General features: G+C 45.2%; 1 protein-coding gene across 2 annotated transcripts; it reads right to left on the bottom strand.

Annotated features, from left to right (window-relative positions):
- Positions 1 to 1211: 1211 nt before the first annotated feature.
- LOC108165108 (nose resistant to fluoxetine protein 6) lies at positions 1212 to 22530 on the bottom strand. 2 transcript variants are annotated; one of them, XM_033397084.1, is made up of 6 exons: positions 22147 to 22530; positions 4389 to 4687; positions 3983 to 4161; positions 2679 to 3657; positions 1989 to 2612; positions 1212 to 1915 (listed from the first exon to the last, which is right to left on the bottom strand). In XM_033397084.1, the coding sequence occupies exons 1-6, from the start codon at positions 22148 to 22150 to the stop codon at positions 1787 to 1789; spliced, it is 2214 nt and encodes a 737-aa protein (XP_033252975.1). In that variant the 5' UTR covers positions 22151 to 22530; the 3' UTR covers positions 1212 to 1786. The 2 variants fall into 2 exon arrangements, with proteins under 2 accessions (XP_033252975.1, XP_017156655.1); XM_017301166.2 differs by lacking the exon at positions 22147 to 22530 and adding an exon at positions 16405 to 17422.
- Positions 22531 to 22965: the final 435 nt, after the last annotated feature.

Here is a 22965-nt window from a genome sequence, read left to right as displayed (position 1 = left end):
GTATATCTCAGCGATACGGCAGCCGATCGGGGCGTGGCATGTCTTTTTATGATCAAGAGAGTCCTGCCTGTCGACTGCCATTCGAAAAAAGGACATCCATTTTTTCACGATTTTCGCAAAAAATCATCATTAAATTTGCCAAAAATCGGCCTCATTTCCGAATTCGAGACTTTGATCCCGTTCGACAGTCTGGATCCCCAGGAGCCTGGGAGTGCTGGTCCTTCGCCGATCTGGCCCTATTTGTGTGAGATATAGCCTTCCGAAGATTTGGATGTGCATATCCTTGAATTACTTGTTTATTCTAAACGCTATATCTCAGCTAAACAGCGGACGGTCTGGGCGTGGCAATTTTTTTCGTGTTCGGGAGAGTCCTGCAAATAGATGACCATCAGAAAATAGGATATCAATTTGTTCACGATTTTCGCGAATGTCCTTTTTTCCAGTTGATTGGCAGGACTCGCCCGATCAGGAAATGACATGCCTCGCCCAGATCGGGCCATATATAGCCGGGATATAGCCAAAGACAATTTGCAATATAAATCCGACGTCAAATACCCGAAAATTACAAATTTAAATTCTGGGTACCAGGCAAACAGAAATTAGCAGAAAGCAACTTCGTTTATTGCAACCCCAAAAGTGTGCAACAAAAAATGTAGCACTCGCTAAAGTTGCCTGCTGCAGATTTCTTTTCGCCTGGTACGGCGGTATAAAATTTTGTCTTTTTCGGCTTCCACTTACGCGTCTCGAAGCGTATGATGGGGTGATGACGCGGCGTTAGCCGAATGCCAGAGCCGAAGACCCTGGGAACTCATCCAGAAAGTTCGGTGTACCAAGTTGTACATCTATGTATGTACATATATACTGAATGCTTAGTGGAAGGACCATTACCATTGTATGAATAAGGTAAAGTTTTATTTTCAGTGAAAGGATATTACTAGAAAATGGTTGAAATCATTAACTACGTCTATTTTTTTGGGTTGTTCTTTAAGCTAAGTTTTTTTTCCTGCTGAAAAGTTGCCAGCACTGTCTACACCTGTTATTGCCAGGGGTGGACAATGTGAGAGGGCCCAGCAGTAGCGTACTATTGCTGGTAGATGGCGCCAACGAATTCATGTAAAATAGTCATGTAGAAATAAGTGCATAGCATACTCTTGGGCTTATCTTTATAATTTCTATTAGAAACCGAGCGGAAACTTGTATTTGGTAGCAGTTTTTATTTAAAGATTTATATATAACAGTATATAGCATAGAGTACATATATATACAACATGATTTTATAAAATTAGGTACTATAGTTTCGTATAATTATTATTACTAAGTACTATGTATGTATTACTCATCGTCGCGCACAAAGTTTCCAAACCATTGGAATAAATTAAAGGACTAAAATGTACACATTATGAAAACAAAAACAGTATGAGAAAAAATAGAAGAGATTTTTCCACGGAAAACTTTCAATGGAATGGTAGAGAAACGAAGGAGTCAGGGATACATGGAGTACGCGTAGATACATATATATTTATGTTTATATATAGAAAACGATCTGAACTAGAATCGTGTACGAGTATGTGTATGAAACGATGCTATAAATATGTGGGCATTGCTTGATTAAGTTCGAATGAGGTTTTGGGGGGGGGGAGATACGAGAAAGAACGAGGATAAGGACAAGGACGAGGAATAGATAACATGATAACATGGATTGTGTATGTATAGTAACGCATAAATAATCGGGTATGGGTTTTGGGATGGTTTTTGGGGTATGGTTTAGGTGTAAACCTACAGGTCTTTAGGCGAGACGTTTCTTTCGACTAGGTGACAAGATTTTCAGCATTGTGACAACGGGCGCCTCGAAGGACATCGAGACGACGAACGACAGGAAGTAGGAGGCGACCGTCAGACCGAAGAACATGACGACCTACAGAGAAACGTATAGATAGATTAGATCTTCGAGGCTCCACACTTAAGTATTCATTCATTCAATAGCTTACCATCAGATCCCCGCCCAAATGCAGTGGCGCATCCGAGTTGAGCGCCATCGAGCGAATGACAATGGGATGGACCAGGTAGGCGCAGTAGGTGACCCGCGAGAAGGGATAGAGGCAGGGCGCCGACAGCAGGGAGTTGATATAGCCCCCGTAGCCCGTGGAGCAGGCGATCGTGATCCAGGCCAGGGACAGCGCCCAGGCCGAGTGGCTCAGCGAGCTGTAGGCGGCGGCCGTGAACTGCGACAGATCGGTCTGGTACAGCCCGAAGATGAGCACGAAGAGATTGAGCATGGCCAGGGCCCAGGCGGTGGCCACCGTAAGCTTTGGCAGCCGGATCTTGCAGTTGGTGCGGAACAGGATCCAGCCGACGGCCATGCCGATCAGATAGGGCCCCAGACGGGTCCAGGGCTTGTCGTAGATCTTGTCGAACAGAGCCAGGGGATCGTCGGTGTTTGGGCGATGGTTGTTGGTGAACGCGATCACAGCGGTGGTGATCCACGAGAGCACTAGGAACACCAACGTGGTAATGGCCGATAGCTTGAAGTGCCGCACGCCGACGATCAGGATGATGGCACCGATCATGTAGAACTGTGTGTCATTCGCCAGATACCAGCTCCAGAGCATGCACTACAATGGGACAAATGGACAATGGTATTAGAGATTATTTCGACCCGATGTGTTGCAAGTACTTACCATCTCGTCGACGGGGAACAGGGTGTTGATGTACAGTATGTTGCGCCACCAGTAGTCCGGGCAGGTGATGTGATCCATGGTGGGGGGATCGAAGATCGAGTATGCGGCCAGATACTTCATGGTTACCTGGACCACGCCTAGCACAAACAGATAGGGGGCGGTGAGGCGCATGAAGCGATAGGCGACCAGTCCGAAGAAATGGGCCGTTCCGGCCGTGAACTCATTGGCGCCCTTGCTCAGCTTGTTCAGCTTTCCCTTGGCATTGGTGCGGAAGTAGATGTAGGAGATGAGGAAGCCGCTGATGAAGAAGAACGTGTCCACGCTGAAGGGGCCGTTGGTGATGGCCTGGAAGAAGAAGTTCTGCTCCACCTCCTTGCGCATCTCCATATTGTCGGAGTACTTGAAGACCACGATGCAGGTGTGCCCGAGGATCACCCAGGCCATGCTGAAGGCACGCAGGCCATGGATGCAGGGTATCGTGTCGGCGCCCACATTGCGATCGCAGATCGCATTGAAGTTCGTGATCGCCGAGAAGGAAAGCAGCAGCTCCGAGTAGATGCTGAGCTTCTCCGGCTCGTGCAGATGCCCCTCCAGATGCTCATCCGAGGTGCTGTTGTTGCTCCTGCTCCCATGATGATCGTCCTCATGCTCGTGCTCGTGCCCGTGGTGATCGTGATGCCCATTGCCACTGTCGTTGTCATTGCCCGTCAGCGGCGGCGGCAGATTCAGGACCAACTGGTCCAGCTGCTTCAGGGAACTGGACTGGGAAGTGTGCGTCGACGCGTGCTTCAGGGGATCATCGTGCGCTGTCATGGTGTCGCTGTAGTCGGAGGAGGCACAGCCGATGCCCGAGCTCGTCTCGCTGTTGTTCATCATCTCCTTGTCCTGGCGACGCAGCGCCTCCTTGAGCCGCCTCCTCAGGTAGATCTCGTACAGGGTGCCGCAGCAGATCAGGCCCATTACAATGCCCGACACGACGCTAGAGAGGAAGAGGAAAACACGGTTCGATTACTCCTCGCTAATTGTCGCAGCAAACAGACGGAGGCGTGCCCCGAAGAGTTTCGCTTTTTATGAAAACTATCTCTCTATTGGGGGGAAGGGAGGGGAGAGTTGCCAACCGATTTCACACTACGAGTAGTATCTCAAAATGCTAATGGCAAACAAAACGGAAACACACAAAAGACAGAGACGAATCCAAATCTTCGAATCTCTCTGTTTGGGCAATTGGTTAGAGCAGCCAGCGATGATTTTTGAAAGTGAATTTGATTTGACTTGGATTTGGAATTGGAATTTTGGCCACTTACATCAGCAGGCAGAAGGTCTTGTCCGCCCAAATGTTGAACTCCTTGTCGGTGGGCACACGGATGTCCAGGACGCGCAGGTCCCGCGTCGGCAGCTCCACGCGGGCATGGCTGCTCATCTCGTGGACGTCGGGAATGGAGCAGCTCGAGGGCAGACACATGCCCACGTAAATGGTGCGCACCTGGGGATTGGGGGAGATGGAGAAGAAGTTTAGGTAACTCGAGCATACATTTAGGGGACGAATTGCGGGATAGTTCTATAGATTTGGCTAACAGAATAGATGACACATTGTATGAGCCGCCAAAGAAATACAGCCAAGCATTTACGAAACAGTGAAATGATGCTATTTCCATAGATACATCCAGCTGCCATCGAGCAGTCCATAAATGATGGACATGTGGCACTTACCACTTCTGTGGGCAGCGTCTCGTTCAGCTGCATCTTGATCACATAGAAGCCGGGCTCAAAGGGCGGCGGGGCATTGTAGACGGTGTTGTAGGCCTGGGTATGGGCCGCAGCGAAGGGCAGGCCACTATTTCGGTTCGGGAGAGCGGCGTCCTCCGAGGCGGAGCTGTTGTCCTTGCCGTTGGCGGCGGTGGCAACCATTGTCCGGCCATCGTCAATGGCATCGCAAAGGGCCAACGAACCCATCCAATAGTTGTTGCCATAGAAGAAACCGGATGTATAATGGCCGGAAGCATCGTCCACTGCAAGCAACAAAAAGTCAAGTTAAGTAAAGGCGATGATAAGCAAAGAGAAGGGCACCAGGAATTGCTAAACCCCCCCGACTATTCATTGGGCCTCAGTGTGTGTGAGTGTGTCTGTGAATGTGGCGCATAAAAAGCTGGAATTATGTAATGCAGTGAAGCCGTCAAGCTGCCAACGCCATCATCATCGCGGATAAGTGACTGCCCCGACGCCAATGCCCATACCCTACCATAAAAGTACCGATTTACCAAAGCTTTGCCTCCTTTAGTCCACTCTAGAGCTGTGATTTTATTCTGATTTATCTTTTTTTTGTGGGAGAAACCGATCAGCCTTATTGGCCGGACTGTAGCGCAGTCTGTGGCTGCAGTAGCGCTGCCCAGTTTCGGGGCCCACTATCCGAGTGGTCTCCTTTTTGCCACTCGCCACTGACTCATTTGCAGTGGCTCTCGGAACCAGTCGCCCTCAGAGACTGAGACCTGAGACTGGGACAACCTGTTTTTCTGTGGCCAATGGGATGCTGGAAGTCATGCAACGAATCTTACGGCTATAGAGGAAAATGTGTCTCCATTACATGGACAGGGTCTCGTTGTTTACACTTCAGCTTCCACTGCCACTTCCCCTGTGGGAAGGAGAAGCCTTGAGGCCGAAACAGGAATTGTGCGAATATCTAAGACATTCATTCGTACATGTAAGGTTATATAAAACATGGCCATGGCCATGGGGTAGATTGAGTAGCTCCCCAGCTTCATGTGACAATGGATGTGCTGAAATTGCTAGTGTTAATCGAAAAGATGTGCCAAAATGAAACAATTAACTGGTCCTCCAACACACTTTCAACACTTCGCCACACTTTACAACACTCTTCAGCTCTCTCTCTCTACCTCTCTTTCTCTGTCTGTCTGTCCGTCCATCATATCTGTGTGTCGGCTCTTTGTGTAATGTTTAAACATGTTTTCAATTTAATTTAGCGATTGAGGTCATTTGATTTGTTTGGTCTTTTGCTGTCCGCAGTAGGCATTTCATCACATATACATATACCACATACATATATATATATATATATATATATATATATATATATATATATATATATATATCTTTATCTATATAAGATAAGTAAACAGATATCTGTATACGCGCCCGTATCGTACCACTTCTTCTCTTGGGGTTGTGTTCAATTGAACGTGTCATTCAAGCGTTTAACGCTTTTTCGGTAAATGGAAGCTGAAGCCCGAAGTCGAACAAGATCAACAGATGGGACAGGCAGGCAGACAGACAGACAATGAGCTTATCAAGGTGACAGACAGACAGACAGACAGACCAACAACCGAACATGACAATGCTCGATTTGCCGGAGAGTCGTCACCCAATCTCCGGCTGCATGTTTCCGATGAACTTGGCTTTGGCTACCGAAAAAACCGAAAACTACAAAACAGATTTATATCGTGTATTCTTGTCAACGGGAAGGGAAGGTCGTTCAATGCCACCAATTTACGAGTACGTACAATATATGGGTCGGAATCGGGGATTAGGCATTGCAGAAGAAACTAAACTCCAGATATTGGATTATATGGCCAACCCAATGTTCCACTAAATACTATAGATACCCTGCAGTGCCCTTCCTCGTCTCACAGAGAATTCCATTGAAATCCAAGATCACATTTGTGCACTTGAACAAGTACATACAAAGAAATATTTGCAAGAAGATTAAGATACGAGTACGGGTGGGTGAGGGCATGTACTCGTCATTTCTGAAGGTAAGGACAAAGGCAGCCACAAAGCATAGAAGCATAGAGCGGGTTAAACAAATGTGTTAACACACTAAAAAACCGATTGCACTCGACCATAATTAGGGAGGGGCCCAGTCCGCAGGCATCAGCCATCAGCCACCAGGCGCCGGGCACCAGTCCCCAGTCCCCAGGCATCAGCCATCAGCCGTCAGCCATCAGGCAGTTGAATGAGTGACAAAGCTGTTGAAATCCATTTGATTGATGAAACGATTGGATAAATATAATGGCAATAAATAGTAGGGGGTGGCGGCGGTGCCGGCGACGGCAAATAGTTTGTTATTATTGTACATCCAATATAATTTTTCCTTTGTTTGACTCTTTGATATATATATTTTTTTTGGTGTTGATAAACCTTTCGGGCTCTCATTGCGAAATGGCAAACAAAATCAAAGACTGAAAATCGAAAATAAATCAAATAACACATAAAAATAGCTGCAGAAATGGTCTGCCAGCCCGCCTACGCGTCTCAACTGCTAACTGTTCAATTAAGGAGCTAAAAATATTAAATAAATTATATACTTATTATAAGACCTGCGTCAGAAGAGCCCCCCCACTGCACTGTTGTTTATACCTGGGACTTCGTGGGGTAGGTTGTATCTGGGGGAGGGTACCCAGCAGACAGTAAACATTAACTATTATATGGTTTTCGATCTTTCTGATAGACTTATGTCATAATCTACATATCTGTAGCTGAACATCTTTTTATATAAGACTCTTGCAGTCAGAGTTCGTATAATGAATAACTCATTCTTGGTCTTTAATATTTTTACGATCCAACCAAACTTGTTTTGGTTGTGTAATTGATAATTTGAAGAGAGCCGTAATGTACGGATATCTTCCAGTCGAATCATCGATTCAGCTAATTTCAGTTTGTTTTTCCTTTTTTCACTGTTCAAAATGTTTACATAGCTTTTTGTTTTTCTGCGTTCTGGGAGTGGTTCAACGCGTTATTTATTTAGTATGTGTGAATTCTGAAAAAAACCATGGGAGGCAAAGAGGTTAGAGCCATTACAGCTGGTGCATGATGTATGCTCAGGCTGCTCTTGAAACAAACGATAATTAAACGCATAACTCGGATTCCGCGTGCCCATACTCATGCTCACGATCTTGATTGCTGAAACAGCTCGTAAGTCTCTCAGTACAACATTAATAACAGGCGTAAATATTGGCATAGTAAATCAATCGACTTCTGTATTGCCCGCGAAGTTTCATACAAGGTCCCAGGCCCCAGGTATGGCTCTTGGTATCTCTCTGATCAAACGATCAGTTCAAAGGCCACACAATTACCGCAAAATGTTAGCACATTTCCTTATTGAATTTGTACATCATCTTCATTTTTTTTGGGGTATTGCTTGGATTGTTTTTTTCCTGAATGGGCTGCTGCTGCTGCTGCTGCTGCTCCCCTTCGTCTTAATGTTTGTTATGGTCATTAGAACCCGGAGATGGACAAACTGACAGACAGATCTAATGTTGGAGACATTAGAAGCGTGTGTTGTGGATTTAAGACTCTAGCAAACAATTCCCTCCCCCCCCACATATAACACGCAAAGTCTTTGAACTTGAAAGAAGCCCATCTATCCGCCCATCTGAGGGGTAACAGGCATCAAATGTTCTAAGCGATCTCTCATAACCCTGAGAATCGCTAATTTATTCTCTGTGGTATTTGTGACACATGTGCTGTTCAAGAGATGATGCGATCCCATGGGTGGGGCAGTGGCAGTGGCAACCCTTCACACGACAGGATAGGATCAAGCAAAAAGAGATCTCGAGCTGATCTGTGGGGTGTGTCCATGAGTTGAAGACAAGGATTTACTCAGTTTTTCTGATTTAGATTTAGATTTACTAGCCATACTCAAAGGATCCTTTTTGAAGTGATCCAATCGCCCATACTTTTATATCCATACTTTTATTGTGAACTTTTCTCATGCTAACGATCTACTTAGTACCATTTAGCGATCAGTAGTTCCGAATACCCAGAACATCGTAGATCAATTCAGAAAAATGAAATAATTGCGGCAGACTTTGAAGATCATCCTTACATTACACGATCATAACATTGTAGCTAATTTCTATGGATCATTGATCTTTAGAGAATCGATGTAGCCGGGTATCCATATTTAATTGGTGCTAAACAGTTCTTAAGCTTTTGAGCACTGGAATTCTTTGCAGATCATTTTTTAGGAGATCATCACTTCCGTGATAATTTCCTTTACGAATTATTTGTACGATTACTCGTACTATTATTTCTCGTCATGATATCACAGTCGATCAAAGCTTATGGGCTCGCTGACATTCTCCGTCGTTATTTCAGCCATAATTCATAATTACTTTTTTTTATTTTTTGTTGTCTGTATATTTGTCTGTCTGTCTGTCTGGCGAGTGCGAGTGCGAGTACTTATTCGCTTTGTGGCGGCGCAGTGTAATAATTACATTCGGCATTGCCTAACTGAGTCGCATAATGCTCGTAAAAACGCGACTCGTTTGGCAATTTTATGCTCGAAGATGCGCAAAACAGATCGTCGAGCAACGATAGACAGCCTCCTGCTCCGCATGGATGGTGGTATTCCCAATGACTTCCTGACTGTCAAGACTTTGTACCTGGTCTGGTAGTTGGCAGTTGGTATTCAGGTCTCGTCGGACGGGGACCTGGAAACACCTTGGCTCACACTCTCTCCCTCTTTCTCTGGGTTTTCAATGTCAATGTTGGGGGTTCAAGATGTAGCATGGTGGGTGTCTATCAAGAGCCCACCTTCGATTGGCGTTGCCTTTGGGGCTTTCGACGCCAACACCCAGACACCAGACAACACGGACAACAGACAACAGATACCAGACGAGACAGAGAGTGAGAGTGGAGTGGCAGTGGCAGTGGCAGTTGGTTCGTGTCTTTGGCTGTTTCTTTTCATTTGTTTTTTATGCTTATCGGGGGAGGAGGGGTCTTGGGGTTTTTTCTCTTTCTTGTATGTCTTTGGGTCTATCTGTATCTTTTCAAGCGAGATTCGGCACAAGGTCAGCTGCATCTTCAGTTTTGGGTTTGGTTTCGTGACTAACTGGTATTTCTCGGTACCTCGGAGCCTCGGTCCCTGCCTGGAGAGACATCGGACTCTTGGTCACTGACACGTGGCATGGCCGTCGCGTCGGTCAGTCGGTTGCTTTTGCGTAATGAGAGATCGGCCCATCGATGGTCTATTTTCTGCGCATTTCTTTTGCGAGGGTAAACCAGTTTGTTGTGGTTCGGTGGACCGGTGGATCGGTGGTTCGGTGGCTATGGCTACTCTTTCGTCTTCAGGGCTGCAGCAGGGCAGACTGTGAATCACATATGGATATTATCGAGTCGAGAGTCATTGCCGAAACGATTACTTTGAGTAATACCAAATATTTGTTGAATAATTAGCCCGAAATATGGACAGTCATGATGCATCGACCGATTGGCCTTCCGATACGTATACGGCGGAATATCTAATTAGCCAAATAGACATGTTTCTGTCTATTTTCTTTTCGCAGAAAATTCCCTTATCCCTTATACCCTATCCCTTTCAAGATGGAACACCTCTTCCATTGCGTTTCTGTCTGTCTGTCGATTGCATAAGGGACTACAAAATTCGATCCTAATTCGTTATAATGAATCGACACGACCACCCCCAAAATGCAATTATGGTCAATAACCCCAAATTTGAGAGCTCATGCAAATTGTGGCTCTGGTCGTTTCATAACCGATTTGATTCGATTCGTTTTGATTCACCCGGAATGAATGCCAGGCACGTCGCGAATGCCAGAGACGATCGTTGCTTTGGGGCCGACTTTTACCTAACGGAAAGAGACAGCGGAGACAGCGATCCAGTGCCAGTCCCAGTCCCAGTCCCAGTGTCAAATGCAAATAGGGCCAAGATGTTAATGAGTGTATATTAATATCGGTTATGGCACAGAGACCCATCCGCAATCGATCGATCTTCGAATCTGGTTCAGGAATGACGAGTAGCAGGGTGTGTGTGTGTGTGTGTGTGTGAGTGTGTATGGACCTTCGGGGACAAATGCAACTCGAGCTTCGCTTGCCACTGGCCATAGAAATCGCTTTATTAGCAAAGCCCCAGAGCCAAGACCGAGTGTCGCATTAAACTTGAAATCCAAATGGATTTGGCAAACATATGCACATATCGTACCCCTCCCTGAATGATGGAGCAGTATTCGCGATCTGCGATCGACGATCAACGAATTAGAGGAATTACGCGCGACAATCGATGACAAAACGATTGTCTCCTCCGTCTAATTATCATCTGTAGCGCGCTGTAAAGATGCAAGTGTTTCGACGGTTGGTCGGCTGCTCGGTTGGTTGATGGTTGCCTAATTGTGGCATTTAGGCGTTGGCCGCTCGTCAAATGGTCAAATGGATTTCGTGTTAACTGCCTTAGACGGTTAGGTTGAAATGAGCTCAAGAGCAAAGTTTAACTTGAATTTAATCTTTGGCTGTGCCTACGAATGATAGTCGTCTGGTCATCTGGAGGTTGAGGACTTTGGCACTCTGGCATAAATGGGAGATCATTCCCCTAAATGAACTCTTACTTATTCCGAAATTCTGGAAGTATTATTAAGTGATGCGAGGTTTGGCTAGCTCCTATTCTCCTCATGGATTGTTTAGAATCGAATCCGCATTGATATCATCTTACAATCTGTCACTCCTGAATGATGCCTTAATTTTTCGGCAATGTATCTTTTGTATCTTTTGAATGGTATGCCATTATTTCAATGAATGAATAAAAATGTTCTTCGATGATCAAGAGTCGCTCAAGTGGGGCTCCAGTGGCTGGATCTAATATCTCGAGTGTTCTCTTGCCAACCAGTTCTTAGCCATAGCTGTCGCCTGGTCAAATATTTGTCCTAGACCTTTAACGTCTCTGGCAGTTGGCTGCTGGTCAATTGCATTGCGCTTCGGCTGACAGTCGGACCGTCGGTTGACTGGCTTTTAATTACGCACAATTACCAGAAACGAGTTTGTTGCCCAAGTCATTCGTTTTGGTGGCCAATAAAACAACGCGTAAGCGTTCGCGTTCGCACTTGCCGCCTCGCGGAGGGAAAATCTCCACCGCAAAGTCGGTCAGAGTTGAAAGTATTTTACATACGAATTGTCGAAGTGGTAATAACGATTCAGTTACCACTCCAGCAGCAGCCAGCAGCGGCCAGCAGCAGCCTGCATTTGGGTTGTTGGCCCGCCCCGGCCGCCCGAGTTGTCTTGGCCATAATCGTTCGCTGCTGGAGCTGTCGTTGTCGTTTTTGCCGAGCTGCCACAAACAAAAACAGCAGACAACAACAACAACACCAACCAGCAACAAAAACTGCAAGACATTGCAACAATCAAATTAAAGTTACATTACATAAGGGGCTAGGCTTTGATGTTGTACGACGACGACTACGACGACGCTATTGTGTCTGACCAGAAGAGATACCAAGAGACACAAACAGAGGGAGCGAGAGAGAGGAGGAGAAGTCTGGAGCGAGCGCGGGAGAGAGACTTGTTTGTCTTAACTAGGGATGAGAGCCGGCCGAGTTTTTGAGGCAGGCACATCCCAGGAACATTTTTGACTAGGCACACGTTGCTCGACATTAAGATACCTGAGAGTCGTATTCTTTATATGTATGCGGCATGGGGAATATTGGAAACAAACTTGATTCAGTGTGATATCATAGAATGCTGCAAACGAGATCCGATAGCTCAAACGCTATAGTCTCTGAGATCTAGATACATACATTATGGTTAATGTACCATCTAACCCTAGTACTCTAGACGTGTATATTGTTCGCCAAAATCGGCATTGATCGAGATATTTAGAGACTTAAGCCCTCAAACTGAGCCTTTTTGCAAGGGAAGTCTCGTTTACTGGCAAAAACTGGCACGAAATGCAGCTTCGAGGCACGACGAAGCCATGCCCATCTCTAGGCTGTTGTAAATGTTGCTGTTGTTGCTGCTGTTGAGGCGACTCGGGGTTTTTTTGTTTTTTCTTGTGCAATTTCGGGGTCCACTTCTTTTTCACCGCTTCGATAAGCCATATATTTACATCAACAGCAAAGGCAAAAGCAAAAGCAAAGGCAAGAAATATTTTGTAGATGGGAAAGCCGTAGAAATTATGTTGCGTGACGTTTCAATTCGCACAAAGACTGTAATTGGGTCTGTTACCTCGTCTCCAAGCTCCAGTCTCCAGTCTCCAGTCCCCACTCTCCCCTTTCGCCTCTGCAAAGTCCCAGTCCCGAACAAAAGTCGGCTAAGTATATTGGCCTAAAAATTAAACAATAGCCGTTGTGTGTTGCATTGTGACCAACTAATGACCAGAAAACAGGCTGCCAAATCGCAGCCGAAATGGAACCAACGCCTCGAACCTCGATCAATTGTCAGTTTTTTAACATTTGGCTTCGTTTTTTGGCACAATCACCTGTCGCACCTCCTCCTCCTCTGTGCCGGTCTGTGCCGCTCTTTACCGCTCTGGGGAAACAGGTGAAATGCAACACGAGGTCAATTTGTGATTGGGTAATTTTTACAGCCAACAGAAATAATAATAATATGTAATAACAAAAAGCAACAATCGAAAAAAACGGAAAACAGACAAGCAGGCAAACAGACACAAAGAAAAAACAAATACGTTGCAATTTATAATTTTTCTTTTCCTGGAATATTTGCAAATCAAAAAAGAGCAACAACAAATGAGATACAAATTGTGAAAGCTTTTTTTTTGAGGAAGTTTGCAGATCGCACGATGGCGATGCTCCGGGTTGATGAAGTCTTGTGCCAATATTTGCACTTCCTCTTAGACTTTTGCCGAACCCGGCCGGGGTTCGTCCGGTGTTTGCCCCTTGCCACACGGCAAACGAACCGCGAAAGAAACGGCGAAAGAAAATCACAAATTAGACAAACGCCAAAAAAGTCACCGCAAACAAAAATTGAACTTCAACTCCAGAAAGGGCGTTCGTTTATTTTTGTTTTGGTGAAGTTCCAAGGACGGGACCCAGAAAAATCATAACCTATGAATATATATGTTGCGATTCGATAATACTCTTATGACATTCTGTGTACTCATATTTCTGCATGTTAATATCCAGGAAATTTCCTCATTTTTGCATAGTTTTCTTTAGGAGATGTACACTTATAAATTTCGTTTGGAAAACTCCAAACAATACTTTTCCGATCTCAGTATCGCAGAAGCGTAGCGGAATGCAGCCTTCCACTTGACATCATCATCGGCCTGGCGTTGTTCTGTCATGGGCCGTGCATTTTCAACCTTCAACTTAGCCAAAGTCTTTCATCTGGCAATCGGGTTTTAGCAAATCGGGCAGAAAATCATCGAAGCGTAGCTGCCAGCAGGCAAAATGCACATGTACGCACACACACACACACAGAAAAAAGTGGCAGCTAACTGCAGCAAAATGCTAACACGGCCACAATTTATTAGCCATTGATCTTGGCCATCGGTGCTGCCTTGTGCACCAGATACTGTGATAGACCGCAGCAAACCAGTGGCTGGAAATGATGTCCGAAGCGTTTAAATACCAATTTCCAACCAGTTAAAAGAGCCCCAAGAGCTCCAAAGACCTGGCGACATATGGATTCAGAGTCCGGTTTATGTTTCAGTTTCGTTTTCGTTTGCGTCGGGGGCCAACAGGAAAAACTGTGCTGGTGGCCCTGGTGCTGGCGGTGGTGGCGCTCATGTAATAATGCTTGCATGAAGACATTGACATAGATGCCGCCGAAAGCCACCTCCCCAGCTCCCCCACAGACATGTCCAACAGAGAAGCAAGACAGCAGCCACTTTTCACTTGAGCGAAAGTGAAGTGAAGCGAAATGCATAAACTGTGGAAATATAGAGGAGGATGTGGGGGCAATATTGCACTGGGAAGTGAGCCTAAACGGAAGAGAAGAATAGGGAGTCTCTGGGGGTATGAAAGGGGTAAGGAAAGAAACAGCTTCTATGATAATATCTAACGAGTACTGATAATAGATGGCCGAAGGGTGCATAAGATGTACCGATACTTTTAAGGGATTCACCCCAAAAAATCAACAATGCCATGGATTCAACTTTTCAGCTTTTCCCACTTTTTTCCCCGGGGTGCGATTCAATCGCAGTCTTTCTTTCCCTCTCTGAACTGCTGAACTTGAACTGAATCGGTGGATCGAGGGAAAAGCCCTCGTAAAAGATCGCTTGCAGCGATTACTTACGATTACGATTACTCGTACGATTACGATTACGATTATGCTCACTTTCCGGGCACATGGTGCAACGCTTTTTGGTCGTAATAAAAAAAAGAAACTTTGAAAGAAACCCAAACACTTTTATTTTTTATGTCGGTGTGTGTTTTTCTCTCTCCCTCTCCCTCTCCCGCTCTTTCTCTTTTTTCTTTATTTTTTTTCTTCATGGATTCGTCTTTGCACCAGCATTTTTTTTGTGTTAATTGATTACATAACCAGCGCAACAGACACACACACACACACATACACCTCACATACCGCACTCTCGGATAGGCTCTGGGAGAGTGAGTGAGTCTGTGAGTGAGTGAGTGAGTGGCTTAGTGGGCAACGACGCTCGTACGTCAGTTGGTCAGTGGGGTTTCGGTCTCAGGTTGCTGGAATCGATAGGATTGGGGCTGGACGGCGGTGGTGGCTGCGGCTGCGCAACCAAAAAGAAAAGTCCAATATGAATAAAACGAGTCGCACCACATTTATTCATAATTTCTGCCTGCCTGCTCCGCTCCGCTCCGCTCCGCTCCGCTCTGGTCCGTTCCGTTCCGATCCGATCCGCCGTTGTGTTTGCTTTGGTTAGCTTTCGACAGTAAAAAAGAACTGCACACAGCTGCTCCCAGCTGATCCGACAATCTGCAAGCAGTGCAATGCAAGCAGTGCATATTACCATTTAACCGTTATTCAATAACAATCGCCCCAGACATAATTGGTGGAAAAACAAGAAGAAGGAAAACCAATTTGCCCAAAATTTAGCGTAGAAAAATGAACTGGAAAATCAAAGTCGAAAAAATCGACTGCACTAGCCAAAAATTTGATTGAGTTGTTGCTTCTGGCTGCGGCTGCTGCCACTGCAGCAAGACCGGGGCAAGAACTAATTGCGACCTTGGCGATCGGGTATCGCGATCGTATCGTATCGTACGAGTATCGTGCACTTATGTAGATTGTGTGCTTCTGGGCGAGTTCGTCTATTTGCGATCAGAGCATGCGCCACGCCACGCCTCGCCACAACAAGTCGCCACCGATCTGCAAAGCTGCGATCCGGCGATCGGCGAATGGCACGTTTAATGTGCGAACGTGGGCCGCAGGCAGAGACACACGGTAGAAGAGATCGAATGCATCGAATGAGTCGCGCCACAACAGATACTTTACCAACAATAATCTTAAGCCGAAACCATTCCGACGGTGAGGAAACTGCGATATGATATCATGGGAATAAGTGTGAAATTCATTAATAAAGAGAAACCTTCCAAAAAACTAAATATTCGAATTATAACCACCTGGTTCTTGGTCTATGATCGTTTTGCTATAGTTCCTAAGCTAATGTCATCGGTTGATATCTGATCTTTAGCTGAAATTTCTTAATGTTTGGAAATTTGCTTGATATGAAGCAAGGAAGATTAGATTTAATTCTGACCTGCTAGCTGATATCACTCGCATACTTGGAGTAATTTGTTAAGTGAGGGATATTCCTTCACTAATCACTAATAATGGAATCTTAAGGTATGCTTAAACTACAATTTTGAAATATTTAAATGATCCCAGCTTAACGAAAGATAATGTACGAAGCTTAATGTGCAGGAACATATGGATCTCGATGTGAGATCATTTTGATATCCATAAACACAGCTCTCTACAGCCCAAATCGTTGTAATTTAAAGTGAACTATGTAGAAGGATCCTCCTAGAGATCTTATTAGAATTGGACTTACTTTTGACGGCCCACATCTTGGAGTTGCTGAGGCCGCTCAGATAGTTTCGCATGTCCCTGCTGCAGTTGGAGCCGAGGGCGCCGGAGGCCTCCAGGCTGCTCCACTGATCCGCCAGCAGAGTCAGATCGAACACGTTGAGGGCATCGCGCAGACGGCGGGCGTGTGCCAGATCGATGGCGGATGGCAGCGGTGGTTCGTTGGTGGTGGGGAGGGGGAGAGCGAGGCCCGGGTGCAGGCTCAGGTTAATCACGTTGTGCTGGTCGCCGGTGATGTTGTGCCTCACAGAGGAGGAGGAGGACTGCTTGCCCTCGTCCTTGTCGATGGCCGCCTGGGGGGTGGCCAGGAGCGAAAGCAGCATCGCCAGCACTAGCATCGTCTGCTGGTGACCCATCATTACCATTCGGGTGAAGATGGTATGATGGTGGATGGTGGTTTCGGTGTCTGTGGGTCTGGGTGTGTGTGAGTGTGAGTGGCCCACAAATTGATCGGGCACGTTCCTGCGACGTCTCTGCGCTCAACGGCCTGCCTCACTTTCACTCAGAAAATACACTCACAGAAAAAAAAGAATATGCAAACACCACAAAAAAAGTATCCAATGTCGGTTCGGGCTGGTGCTAAATGAAATATTTACATATATATTGTATATGATCTTTCTTCTTATATCATTTTCACCAGAAACAAAAACAAAATGCAACGACAAAAAAAATTGATAGCACACGAAACTCCTTTCTTCTTTTGTTTTCTATTTTCCAGTGTAGCTTTTGGGGGCTCTGGGAACTTCCTCTTTGTGTTTGTTTTGTATTCTGCTTTGATTTATTTTTTTAACTTTTTTGGCACTTTTACTTTTGTTTTGTGTCGTTTCGGGCAGGCTGGGCAGGGGTTGGGTTGGGGCACACACGCGCTGGGCTCGAGATTTTTTGGGGAGATTTTTGGAAGATTTTTGGAAGATTTTTGGGAACTGCGACAAGCGACGACCGCCTGGATTGAACGCACGTCTACGAATCGCGACTGCGCGTCTTGAGCAGCTGTAAAAATATGTGAAAAATTTAAAAAACGCAGCCCCAAAAAAGTAGGCGTCGCAGCAGCAGCAGCAGCAGCAGCAGCCAAGGCAGCGACGCGTGAGAGCCCCCCAAAAAGATCTCAAACTCAAACTCAAGCTCAAGCTCTCCCCAGCCCAGCTTTGAGCTTGAAAGCGCAAGTGAGCGCCCGAGTGCCGACAATGTACCGTTAGCGGTGGGCCAACGAAAGTACCGCCGAAAGAAATGAGAGAGAGAGAGCCACAAATGCTGCGGAGCTTGAGAGAGCGACAGCGCGCGAGAGAGAGCAGCTTGGAAGAGCTGCTTCGTACGAAAAGCAAAAGCCCTGCGTCATCGGCTATGTTGTAATCGCGTTGTATTTATGTATGTTGCACGTGCATGTTTGCATGTGTGCATGTGTGTGTGCGAGTGTGTGAGTGTTGCAAAAGTGGCCGCAAAAATGAAATTAGCCATTGATATTTGAATATGGTCAAAAGCGGGATGGATGCAATCGACTAGTGAGTGAGTGAGTGGATGGATGGATGGATGGATGGACAGCCGAATGCCTTCGAAGTGGGTCAAATGAGTGCACTCACATGAAAATGAAGTGAATAAGTGAGTGCCTTGAGGATCACACAAGAATGCATGCATAATTATGATTGAGTAAATGGCAGTTAATTAGGGAATTGGTAACAAGAAAGGGCACATGTAACATGTACTATATACATATACCCGAATGGGTATCCCCAAAAGATCGATCGTTTATTCACTGTTCAACTTCCGCATAAGCGAGCGGATACATTTTTCACGAATAGCCCGAACAGCGACCATTCGAAAGATCGAAAGAGATTCGGTGTTTTTATCGTACACTTTCATACCTCGAACACTGATTTGATTCGATAATTCTTTGTTATGTATTCATGAAAGATAATTCCAATGTGTAAAAAACGAACTAAATTTTAAAGATATCCCCCTCCGCAATTATTTGTAAATTAGTTTTGTCAGTGTATCTCTCCTAAGCAGACATCTGTTTTGGGCGGCAAATCCAGACTGTAACCCGTGGGTGTCTGCCCGAAATAGCTGTAATTATCCGTACATTCACTCTATACAGAGCAAAATAAAATCGAAATCTTAATAGCAAAGCAAAGCAGACATAACTAGATTGAAACTCAATGTCCAAAATATCATAAGAAGTTCAAACTAGAAAGTTAATTACGATTATACAATCTGTAATGTTCCACGAATGGGGTAATGGAACATTGTATGGTACTATCATAGGTTTGTTTTTCTCAGTGCAGAGCAACAAAAATCCCCGGTCCATTCCAATTTCCAGTCAAAACGACAGGAATGGAGGAATGCCGAGAAATGTTGCAAGAGATGGAACAATTGTTGTTGCTGTTGCGATATTGGTGACCCATTTTACAAACAGATACTCGCACAGATGCAATCAGAGACACTTGCACCTGGCGCAGCCTGCCTCCCTCTCCTCCCCTGCTCTCTCCCTCTCCATCTGGCCTCTTTCGAGCTGCAACAAGTGGCTTGTGCTCCCTCTGGCTCTCTGGCGTCCCCCCATCGAAACGAAACACTTGTATTGTGCAATCCAAGAGACGTCAAACGTCGCGTGCAATGGTTTTTCAATTTTTTATCCACAATTTTGCAAATAAAAAGTTGGGAACAGGCCACGGTCCATGGTCCTCGGTCCAGGCAAGATCTGCAGCAGCCACAAAGAGATGGGGACTGCTGGCCAGAAAGAGAGGGAGCCTAATCGATGGCTGCAGCTACCGTTAGGCATGCATTCGTATTTACAAAAGGAAACCAGTTCTTTGTGCAGCAGCAGCATCAGGAAAACAAGGGGAAGGGGAGGGGAAGAGGGCTGATGAAGAATAGGGAGAGGAAGAGGTATAAGGGGAAGACGAAAATGTTGCCAAAAAAAATTAAATGTTAACAGCCTTTGGAAGTGGAATCGAATGCACAATGATTGAGGCAAAAAAGAAACATGAAATTTCAGCCTTTACTTAAGGTCTGCCTCAAGACGAAGAGAGAGAGAGAGAAGAAGGAGATGAAGATACATACATGAACAAGAAGAACAACCAAAAGAGTGGGAAGTAGCAGCAGAAGATTTTCAAAAACAGTAAACTGGTTTCCGGGCTACCAATAAACACCAAAAACTGCATTCAGAAGCGCACAGATAGCGACATCTCTTCTTCGTTCAATAAACTCCAAAGTTCAAAATCACTCAGTGGGGAAAAGGGGCTGCCCCACAGAGAGGTGTGGGGTTCATTTCGATACGGTATTGATGAACTCTGTGAGAGTTTTGCAATGCTAATTAGAGATGACTTTATGCAACGATTATTCAAAGTTCTTGTATGAAGTCGAGGATTTTGATAGGGTAGATTTCTTTGGAAGGGATCTGGGTTGTGGTGATCGATTTTTGGCAGTTTCAACATATTTATGCAGAAGGGTATGTAAAAAGTGGCTGCAAAATCGTTATACCCTCTGCAAGGAAGGGTATATCGGTGTCTCACCAAGCAGATGGAGAGTCAGGCGGAGGGGACTGAGTGGAGTGGGGCTAGTGAGACCAGAGAAAGAGAGCAATGGGCATGAATGAAGATGCATATGAAATCACACCGATTTTTAAGGTTAGGCCCATGTCAGGGGGGGAGGAGATTGACGACGGAAGGAGCGGCTCTGTCCGGTCTGTCGGGTCGTTCGGAACACGTAAGGTCTGTGTCTGTATGCTCTGTGAGCGAAAACCTGTCGCGCTCTTGCCCCTGCCCTAAACGGGCCAGGTCGAGCTCATATCTTAATGAGAAAAGTGAAAGTGTCAAGAAATACTCGTAAGCAAAGCAGCACCGCAGCCAACAGCCGCAACAACCATTCGGTTAACAGTGAATAAATAATAACGCATCACTAAACCAAGTTGAAATACAAATTTCCATCACTTCGTCTGGGCGCCATCGACGACGATTAATAATGATTGTGTCTAGTTATCAATTAGCTAATCGATAACTGGAATTGACCCGAAAAACTCACTGCCCGATGAGATCGATCAGAAGAGTTCCACCAATAGTCAGAGTCAGTGCCGCAAGTCTTTGGGAATTGATACAAAAATTTTAATTATTTCATTACAAATTCGATCGATCTGTCGACTACCACAAATGAGATCGTCTTCATAGGGATTTGGTGTAAGAATATTTGAGACTTGCAGCCAAGGAAAAACGGATTGACACAATTGAAAAGATATCTACGGCCATAAACTGATTGATTTTGTGTGAAATATCATTTGGTATGCTTCATATCTTTCAATACCTTTTGTGGTATGTAAATTTCTGTGTCTTCAGATTCATTCATTCATGCAATCATTCGAAATTGGTGAATTAAAAATGTAGTACAAACATATATTTTTTGATATTCGGACACCATTTTCTGCTCTTAAAGATACCCTTTACATTTCTTATGAATTTGTATGATTTATATGGTTTGGAATCTAATTTAATTCAAATTATAACCAAAATGCCCTAAGACAGCAATTTCCGGGCTTCTTCGTGTGAAATGAGGTGTCTTTTAAGGATCATCAACTGACAGACCCTTCCAGTATATAGCCACCCCTTCGAAGGGAACGCCTCTGATCGCCTCTGTGGGTATGCTCATTTGATTCTCTTCTTTTTTTCGAGTGCGTGGGGCAGGTTGGCACTCGAAAATCGTTCGACCAAATAGTTGCACATTTTCACATTGGTTTTTTTTTCAACAGCAACAGCTTTTTTTTTTGTTTTGATCGCTTGGCCCTCCAAATATGTTATTGTTGTGGTAGTTTTGTTTTTTTTTTTTTGTTGCGGCTGTTGCGTCACGTTTGACACTTTGACCATGAACGCATTTCTTGGCAGGGAAAAACGGACGGCAATTTGGAAAGAGAGAGCGAATGTGAGTGTGAGTGAGAGCGATAGCTGGAGAGAGAGAGAGAGTGAGCAAGAGAGTGAGCGAGGGGGTCGAATGAACGGATGAAATTGAACCGAATGTTGGTCGTAACTTTGTTTCATGTCTCGGTTTCTTTCTTCATCTTCCCATTTTTTCCCTCATTTTTTTTTTCCTTTGATAATTACTTCATTTGCAATCTCTCGTGGGGCAATAGAAGAAACTACCGTTAATTAAAAACGCAAACGCACTGGCAAATGAGCGCAGATTGAGCGAGCGAGAGGGAAGAAGGAGCACTGAAGAGAGTGGAGAGTGGAGAGCGGAGTGCAGCGTCGGCTACACTGTGAAAAATATTGAACAGTATTCGATAATCAAATCGGATACAGATGTTGATATTGATTTGGGTATAGACATAGATTTGTGTAGATCTCGCTACAGCTATACAGTATTGTATTTTCGGAATGCAAATATTGGTTTCGAAGCGTTTTTCCGTCAGTGCCGCGGAGAGAGAGAGAGAGAGAGAGAGAGGAGGCCAGGCCCGCTGGCGGGTCTGTTACAACAGCGGCGCCAAAATATTTTCACTTGACTCTTGCGGCTTGCGGCTGTCTGTTTTATGGCCGCGCGAACTTCACTCAAGGGAAGTGGAAGTGCGAAGAGGCGAGGGAGAGCGGCCACGGGTAAGGGTACGGGTACGGGTACGGGTACGGGGGCACCATCGTTATGCAATGAAGAGAAAATTGACAATAAGACAAAGCGCAAAATACAAACAAAACCGCGTGAGAGACTGCGACACAAAAACTGCAATGTCACTTACCCATTATTAATGCCCCGGCCCAAACAGGTGGGGTACTGGGCTAGTGGAGACCTGGAGACAGACGACGTCATCCTCCGCGGTGGAGAGACGCCCGGGAAGGCGTCGCACGGCCGAACTGTGCCACGATAATGCGTGTGGAGTCTGGGGCTGGGTCTGGGGCAGGGGCTGTGGCTGTGGCTGTTTCGGAATGCCCGATGTGCAAGTGCATGTGGTTACGAGCACAATCGTGTATACTTATCCCATAATATGTTAGAGATGAGCCTCAACCGCGATATCCCCGTGACACGCCAGGGCCGTTCTTTAACACAGTGCTTTTTGCTCACAGAAAACGATTAAATTTGCACAGATTGTACTAACATCCAATCATAGTTGATGCCGCCATAAACAGATGCATGTGGTTCAACTCCACCGATTGCTTAAGCACTCTAGCTATGAATATGCTTTGAAAGATACTTTAAATTAAATTTTCCATGGGTCTGATCAAGAGATCAGGGCATACTATCTCGTAAATGGGTGTGGATTCATGAGAGATTTTCCTCAGTAGAGGAATCGTTCTTTTCAATCCCAGCCCGGTCCATATCCCTGAACAGAGCTAGTGTCTTAGTGTATCCCACCCATACAGTGATAATAATGCTAATTATTTCTTGTTTCTTTTCAAATTCTCTTTAATTTATAATGCTCGTTTTTGTTTTTGTTTTTTTTTTGGTTTTAGCATTGCTGCTGATTTTACATATGCATTCTCAGTGTATAGTACGTACATATTTAGTGGAACCAATCGAATCGTTAAATTATACGCAAATTGCACGCAACGAAATGATT

This window comes from Drosophila miranda, chromosome XL, assembly GCF_003369915.1.
Source record: "Drosophila miranda strain MSH22 chromosome XL, D.miranda_PacBio2.1, whole genome shotgun sequence".
NCBI classification, from domain to species: domain Eukaryota; kingdom Metazoa; phylum Arthropoda; class Insecta; order Diptera; family Drosophilidae; genus Drosophila; species Drosophila miranda.
The sequence above is the reverse complement of the archived record's forward strand: the minus strand, read 5'-3'. Positions and strand labels throughout refer to the sequence as shown.

Excerpts from the sequence above, each read along its gene's own strand:
- LOC108165108 (XM_017301166.2), bottom strand. The coding sequence starts at position 16,804 with ATGGTAATGATGGGTCACCAGCAGACGATGCTAGTGCTGGCGATGCTG. Across the intron at positions 3,658-3,982 it reads AAGACCTTCTGCCTGCTGAT|CGTCGTGTCGGGCATTGTAA; the intron begins GTAAGTGGCCAA and ends CTTCCTCTCTAG. Across the intron at positions 2,613-2,678 it reads TGTTCCCCGTCGACGAGATG|TGCATGCTCTGGAGCTGGTA; the intron begins GTAAGTACTTGC and ends GTCCCATTGTAG.